Below are 8,261 nucleotides of genomic sequence, written 5' to 3' on the forward strand. Positions count from 1 at the left end.
ACCAATCCATCCATGATCATCATTCAATTCCACAAAATGCCCTTTTCGGCTTATAAGCCTCCTCCAACAATTAAGGAGGTGCTTGATCCTAGAGCTAAAGTTAGTCCGTGTCACATCGAATATTCGGAGGCTAATTAGGAGGACTAAATGTGATTTAATTATAAAACTAATTACACAGATGGAGGCTAAACGGCGAGATGAATCTATTAAGCCTAATTAATCTATTATTAGCAAATGGTTACTGTAGCAGCATATTGTCAAATCATGGACTAATTAGGCTTAATAGATTTGTCTCGCCGTTTAGCCTCCATCTATGTAATGGATTTTATAAATAGTTTATGTTTAATATTCCTAATTAGTATCTAAATATTTGATGGATAGGAACTAAAGTTTAGCTGAGGACCAAACACCCCCTAAGTCAGTTGCGGAGAGATAACTCCACCGTTATCCTCGTTCGGCTGGCTGGAGCTGTTGGGTGCTGCAGCTGCTGCGGCAGCCGCAGCAGAAGCCAGCTGCAAAGCAGCCAGCCGAGCGAGCTAGCTTTTGACACAATCTTCCATGAAACGATAGGGTCCACGTATTCACATCCTCATCTTTCACCGTAGCAAAAACCACACCAATAAAAAAAGAAAAGGAAAGCAGGGGCGGCACCCCAACGGGCCTCCGTGACGCTGATGGAGCGCGAGGACAAGCGACGCCGGGAGGGCCCAAGCAGTTGGCCTGAGCTCGTGCAGATCCGGCTGCCTGCTAACTCCATCTGCACTGCCTGCGGCGAGCTCGGCCATGGATCCTGCTGGGGAGCTCGGCCATGGATCCTGCTGGGGAGCTCGGCCATGGATGCGGCTGTGGCGAGCTCGACCATGGATGCGGTACTGTGCACCTCATCAATTCGTCGGTGCGAGCTTGATTCGGGCGACGCAAGCTCGGCTTCCCTTTCCTTTCCTCCAGCAGTGCAAGCTCAACCTCCTCTCCTCCAGTGGCGACGGGATTCCATCGTCGGCGTGCGTGCGACCGGCGGCGGGCGAGCAGGGACGCGTGTTCTTCGGCTTCGGCTTCTTCGAGGAAAAGAATCGCGTTGTGGGACCGGCTATTTCTCGGGGCACGCGATATGAGCGTTCAGGTTTTCCGGTCTTCTCTCTCCCACGTCGACATAAATCCTACGTTAGCATCCTTTGAGCTAGCCGACCGAGCACCGTTGGAGGAGGTGTTAGGGGTGTTTGGATTTTTCCGGACTAAAATTCATGAGCACCGTTGGAGGAGGTGTTAGGGGGTGTTTGGATCTTTTTCGGATTAAAATTCATATCACATCGAATATTAGCTAATTAAAAGTACTAAATATGAGCTAATTATAAAACTAATTACACAGATGGAGGCTAATTCCTGAAGCACACATGTTTATTGTGGCACCACATTGTCAAACCATGGATTAATTAGGTTTAATAGATTCGTCTCGCAAATTAGCCTCCATTTATGTAATTGGTTTTGTAATTAGTTTATTTAATACTTCTAATTAGTATCTAAATATTCGATATGATAGGAATTTTAGGAGCTCGAAGGATGAATAAACAGAAGTAACAATCTCATGTCTCCGTCGACGGTGGCCCAGATGAGCGTGCATAGTCTTGCCACTTGTGTGCTGGATTGCTGGCTGGAACGCGCTAAAAAACGAAGCACGTATATACTCCACGGCACGCTTCCTACGTCCCATTCGGCGCTGAATTCCTTTTCTGCTGGATGTGGGCACGGACACAAGCACAGCGACAAGATAAACAAAACAAGCCAACACCAACACTAATAATGCACAGCGACAACAACGATTTTAATATATTATCTCCGTATAGTATTGAGACATTATTATTCTATATTCTCTCTATCCTAAATAATAACTTTTGCTTTGCACTATATATACACTGTGTACCTAGAAATACTAAAATGACCTATAATTTGAAACAGAGGGAGTATCAATTTCGCTTGGCCGCATGTAACATGGCAACGTGCATTGTGGTCCTTCTGAATTCTGTAATAATCTCATTTGATACGGCAGCAGAAACACCAACATTACTATATTACAAGACCAAATGGTTTGTACAGCCATGGATCCTGCTGGGGAGCTCGGCCATGGACGCGGCTGTGGCGAGCTCAACCATGGATGCGGTACTGTGCACCCTCATCAATTCGTCGGTGCGAGCTTGATTCCGGCGACGCAAGCTCGACTTCCCTTTAATTTCCTTTCCTCCAGCAGCGCAAGCTCAACCTCCCTCTCCTTCAGTGGCGACGGGATCGATCCCATCGTCAGCGTGCGTGCGACCGGCGGCGGGCGAGCAGCAGGGACGCGTGTTCTTCGGCTTCTTCGAGGAAAAGAAGTGGCGGGAACAGGTGCTCGCGTTGTGGGACCGGTTATTTCTCGGGGCACGCGATATGAGCTTAGCTCTTTGTTTCAGCGCTAGCGTTCAGATTTTCCGGTCTTCTCTCTCCCACGTCGACATAAATCCTACATCAGCAACCTTTGAGCTAGCTGACCGAGCACCGTTGGAGGAGGCCTTAGGATGAATAAACAGAAGTAACAATCTCATGTCTTCGTCGACGGTGGCCCAGATGAGCATGCATCGTCTTGCCACTTGCGTGCTGGATTGCTGGCTGGAACGAGGTATAGATGGTAGTGGGCTAGTGGCCTTGTGGGCAGCGGCTGCAGCCGCGCAACACCTGGCTGGTGATGGCATTTGCCAGGTTTGGTCTTCTTGCGTTAGCTCGCAAACGCGCTAAAAAACCAAGCACGTATATACTTCACGACACGCTTCCTACATCCCATTCGGCGTTGAATTCCTTTTCTGCTGGCTGTGGGCACGGACACCAAGCACAGCGACAAGTTAAACAAAACAAGTCAACACCAACACTAATGATGCACAGCGACAACAACGATTTTAATATGTTATCTCCATATAGCAACACCAATGATGCACAGCAACAACAACGATTTTAAGTTATCTCCGTATAGCGTTGAGACATTATTATTTTATACTCTCAACAGCCCAAATTGTAGTTCGTTTTAGCACATAAATATACACTATGTACTAAAAAATGCCAAAATGACCTACAATTTAGAACAGAGGGAGTATCAATTTCGCTTGGCCGCATGTACCATGTAACGTGGCAACGTGCATTGTGGTCCTTCTACTAGTAGAGAAAGGAATTTCGATCTAGAGACATATGTCTCAGTCATTTTTGGACTCAGGACTAAAGGATATGTGGAAACTACGTTTGTAAGCACATGTACCATTTCATGAGGGACAAGGTGATATCGGACCATATAATTGTACGTAAAATAAACCTATTAATAATTTATCATTTTCTAGCTCCTTATATTTAATTGTTGGTGTAACATTCACATATTTCCAAACTACATATGATGTATATTAGAGAAGAACTCTTGGAGAATGAGAAGCTTTTGGCAATCCAAGAAGCTCTCATAGGATTTCTGGTGGATGAGGTGATAAACCCAATGAAGAATTTTATTACGATGGACATTCAATAGCCGAACCGAGCAACACCATGATGGGAGGATCCTAAGAATTACGAGGATAAATTATTATATATATAAGCCCTGTTTGGCACGGCTCCACTCCTAAACTCCAGCAACTCTATCAAAAAATTCAGCCAAACACCCCAACTCCAAAACTCCATGGAGTTGCCAACTCCATGGAGCTGTAGTGCAAATGGAGGTGGAGTTTTGGAGCACCTCTTTTGCTGCTCCAGAAACCTCTCTTTCGAACCTTCTCGTGGAGTTGGTGGGTAATTACCCACCAATGCCACTGGTTACACAAAAAAACGTTTCATTCTATTCTCCCTTCTATTCTCCCGAGCCCCACTCGCCGCTAGAGCCCTACCCGTCGCTCGCCGCCGCCCGTCGCCCGTCGCCGCCGCCCGTCGCCGCGCCCGTTGCCCGTCGCCCGTCGCCGCCCGCCGCCGCCCGCCGCCGCGCCCGTCGCCCGCCGCTGCCCGTCGCTCATCGCCGCCCGCCGCCGCCCGTCGCCACCCACCCCGCCGCCTGTCGTCGCCCGTTGCCACCCACCCCGCCGCCTGTCGTCGCCCGTCGCCACCCGCCGCCCCGTCGCTACCCACCCCGCCGCCCGTGGAGGGTCTCCCGTGTGCGGCACAGTGCAGTGGAAAAAGGGGAAGAAGAAGATGGGATAGAGAGGATGACAAGTGGGGCCTTAATTGGGGGGCAACAATGGCAATCCACACTGAAATCGATCTTTTTTGGAGCTGAGAGCACCCATCTAGCCAAACACCTCATTTTTGTTGCTCCATGTGGAGTTCTGGAGTGGAGCAGCTCCACCCGGAGTTGGAGCCATGCCAAACAGGGCCATAGTAATTGATAAATACTAGTTTGTACTAAGAATTGTATATATATATAGTAGTTAAAATTAATATTATGTATATACTATCATGAAATATATATACGACATGCATACAATACGAGCGTATACGTATAAGTAGTGTAAGCTAAGGATGTATATGTATAGGTGTGTATATATATATAAGTGAAGTAACAATTAGCATTAATATGGAAAAGAATTTAGGGTAAAAAGAAAAAAGATCTTTAGTCTCGGTTGGTATTTGTCCTGGTTGGTAATACCAACCGGGACTAAAGGAGCCACATGCATGTGCATGCATGGCGCCAACCAGGATTAAAGGAGGTCTTTAGTCCCAGGTGAATGACTCGGGACTAAAGAGGGGACCTTTAGTCCCGAATAGTTAATCCTGGTTGGATATTCGAGAGATACGACTCTCTCCAATCAGAACTACTGCTCGGTTTTCAACCGGTGTTCTGTATTCTGTAATAATCTCATTTGATACGGCGGCAGAAACACCAACATTGCTATATTACAAGACCAAATGGTTTGTACAGTAGTAGGACAGTAATAAAAAAGCAAATACGCACAGCACACAGTCCTGCAATAATGCAGCCACAACATTATTGGAAAGGATATGAACGAAGCGAGCACGCTACATTACTACATATCCAAATCATGTCCCATGTCGTCGGCTTGAGCGATCATGTCATGGCTTGATCTCCATATGGGTGCTGATCTTCTTCAGCGACGGCCTCGCCATAACTCTCGCCCACCACGCCTTGATGTGCGGGTACGAGTCGAAGAGCGACGCGTGCGGCGTCGCCGTCATGATGTGGAAGGTGAACGGGAAGTGGTTGAGGTCCGCGAAGCTGAAGAAGTTCCCGGCGAGGTACTTGCTCTTCGTCCTGGACAGATGCGCCTCGTAGACGTCGAGTACCTTCCTGAGCTTCTCCAGGCTCTCGCCAACGATCTTCTGGTCCGGCACCGTGCCGAGCCTGGCCGGGTACACGACGCACTCGTAGAAGATGGGCGCCATGGCCGGGAAGTAGTGGTGCGCCTCCACCTCCGTCCACGCGTCCACCATCGCCGCCTCCTCCGGGTTGCCTTCTCGCAGGAGGTCGTCTTGGGCTGACTTGGCGTATTTGCGGAGTACATACTTTGAGATAGCTCGGGACTCTAGAAATTCATCAACGAGTTAGGCACATACGCAGCAGCTAGCGTTGTGAATTTGGATTGTTACTGTAAGCGTACCGAAGAGCATGATGTCCCCATCCTGAAACGCTGGGATTTGGCCGAACGGCTGCAAGTAAACATCAGGCATGCATGTACCGAGCACATCGATCAGTTTCTACTGATACGAGTCAAAAGATTGATGACGATCGACGAAATTAATCCATGAAAAAAGGACGATGGAGCATGTACAGATGCAATAATGAAGTGATAGGATCCAAGGTTGCCAATTACGTACGTTTCTTGCGAGGTGCTTGAGGCCCTTGTGCTCCCTGGCCATGTAGTCGACCTCGACGACCTCGTACTCGACGCCCACCTCCTCCAGGCACGCCATCACCCGCGCGGCGTTGGCGAACACCGCCGACCCGAACACCTTCACCGGCGCCATGCTTTGATTTGCTTGCGAGGAGAGGCCGCACCGGTGAAGGCCAGCAGCGCGCGTGCTAGATCTGCACAGCTTGTCGCGGTTGCTTAAAGCCTGTGCACAGATGATGGTGCCTGGGGTCTTGTCATATGTCAATGGACCAGGAAGGAGGCCATGACAGCAGATGGCCCGGACTACCGGAAGGTCCATGAACCATGGTGACTTGATGAGTGTGACAGTGCTAGCGTGGTAAACGGATCGGTGTTCGGTTACTTAGTTCTTATCCTATCAAATTTTTTTATACTAACTAGTAAAACTAATTACACAGATGGAGACTAAGACACGAGATGAATCTATTAAACCTAATTAATTCAATGTTAGTACATATTTACTGTAACGTCAAATCATGAACTAATTAAATTTAATAGATTTGTCTCGCGAATTAGCCTCCATCCGTGCAATTGATTTTATAATTAGTCTATATTTAATATTCTTAATTAATATTTAAATATTCGATGTGATATGGACTAAACTTTAGTCCGTGAAGAAACGAAACGGGCCCTAGCCAGGCCAAGCTAAGCAGTCCCTGTCAGAATTGATTTGGCGATTGATTCGACGGCAGAATCAAGCCCTATCCATGAGCCCAAGTCGCCGCTCGTCGACCACTAGATTTTGTGAGCATTGGCCGCAAGCCATAACGAAATTTAGTCGGTTTGGCTACCAGATATTAGTTGCCCAGTTGCTGATAGCATCTTCTGCGCGTGGAGCATAAAAAAATACTTGGTGTGCATACGAAAGATGATAACCTAAAATAATGATAAAATGCAAATTTTTTATCTAACTATACTAAAAGTAGCATTGCATCGATGCATCGAACCAAAAAAAAATAATCTAAAATCAAATTGATCGCATCCAATATTAAATTGAAATAGTTTTTATCATAATGGTCATTCGAACACTATATAATTTTTTCTTAGGAATTCATTGACTTTTGGACGTTAATATATATAGCTAACGGATTAACATGCTATGCTACATTGATTCTTAATTCTGGTAGAAATAAAATTAGCAATGAATGAATGATTTAGTCATATTTTGCGAGCTTATGATTTTAATGTAAAGTCCCAAAAGTAGTAGGGCTACCGCATGAACGTAGGAATGTAGTATACAAAGTTCAGTTTTTTTGGATGTAGGAAAAAATCAAATATATTTTATACTTTCCATACAATATAATTACCCTCGATAATTTTTTTAAAACAATATCATGGGACCTACTCAACAGTACAGTCGGTCCCGCTCACCGAAGAGTATGTGGGTCCCACTAAACAATCCATGGGTCCCACGTGGGGTCAGGATGCATGAGGAGCCTCCAAACCTAGGAGGTTTAGTATATGTATATGTATGTATATATTCCTCGGATCCAATTGGACGATCGATAACTAGCTGTCGAATCATGTTTTTCCCTTTTAATCTTCCTTATTATTTCGTAGAACTATACTCTCTCATCCCCAAATATAAAACATGATTTAACTTGACATAGTATTTAAAATTAGACTTTGACTGTTCATTTTCCTTAGAATATATCACCTTCGATACAAAAAGTTGAATAATTAACAAAAGTATCTCTAAAGATAATCAAATGTAACTATAAAATTGGTACTGAATTTCATACCGTTGAACTTATTGTTGATCAAAGATTATGAAAAAATACATGCTGTGTGCGTTATATTTTGGGACAGCTAATCTATACTGTTCCATAAAATAATTAGTTTACCGAACAACTTGGCTAATAATGAATAATTAATAACTATTGACTCCATTATTTTTTTATGAGTCTGTCCCAGTTCCTAATCGAGTAGACAATGCAACCAAGAAGCGTTTTTGTTGAACTGCTGTCGGTAATGTCTCTTGTTTCTTCTCTTGGTAAAAGAGGATGTTTGTTCTTCATCTGTTGCTTTCTAAATGGAACTACCACGCATTTGAGTTCTCCTCATCCTAACTTAATTTCTGTAGTATGCTCAGAGTCGGTGAACGACGAGATTATGTTGAGATATGTATAGAACAAACATCGTTGTTGATGCAATAAATCGGATCACACACCAAATCACTAAAGCATGTATATCGTAAATAGATCGAATTGTGGTGATTCGGCGGAAACCAGTTAGGCCAGTTTCCTTGGACTTTGTAGGAATCAATTGTTCGAGGACACACTGTTAGGGAAGGCCTCATCAGTACCAGTTCAGCTGGGAATCCCCTTTAAATACCGGTTTAAATACCGGTTGCACAACCGATATTGCTAGTTCGATACTGAA

At 45.4% G+C, this 8,261-nt stretch overlaps 1 protein-coding gene across 1 annotated transcript; it reads right to left on the minus strand.

Annotated features, from left to right (window-relative positions):
• Window positions 1-4,864: 4,864 nt before the first annotated feature.
• LOC117854725 (probable glutathione S-transferase GSTF1) lies at window positions 4,865-6,195 on the minus strand. Its single transcript, XM_034736952.2, has 3 exons — window positions 5,824-6,195; window positions 5,607-5,655; window positions 4,865-5,531 (listed from the first exon to the last, which is right to left on the minus strand). Exons 1-3 carry the CDS (start codon window positions 6,157-6,159, stop codon window positions 5,062-5,064), a joined length of 855 nt encoding a protein of 284 aa, XP_034592843.1. The 5' UTR covers window positions 6,160-6,195; the 3' UTR covers window positions 4,865-5,061.
• Window positions 6,196-8,261: the final 2,066 nt, after the last annotated feature.

This window comes from Setaria viridis, chromosome 5, assembly GCF_005286985.2.
Source record: "Setaria viridis chromosome 5, Setaria_viridis_v4.0, whole genome shotgun sequence".
Taxonomy (NCBI): Eukaryota; Viridiplantae; Streptophyta; class Magnoliopsida; order Poales; family Poaceae; genus Setaria; species Setaria viridis.

What these genes read in the sequence shown, in the direction of transcription:
- LOC117854725 (XM_034736952.2), bottom strand. Translation starts at nt 6,159, where the DNA reads ATGGACCTTCCGGTAGTCCGGGCCATCTGCTGTCATGGCCTCCTTCCT. An exon ending in TCAAGCACCTCGCAAGAAAC is followed by an intron (nt 5,656 to 5,823) that starts GTACGTAATTGG and finishes GTTTACTTGCAG; the next exon opens with CCGTTCGGCCAAATCCCAGC. An exon ending in TGGGGACATCATGCTCTTCG is followed by an intron (nt 5,532 to 5,606) that starts GTACGCTTACAG and finishes ATGAATTTCTAG; the next exon opens with AGTCCCGAGCTATCTCAAAG.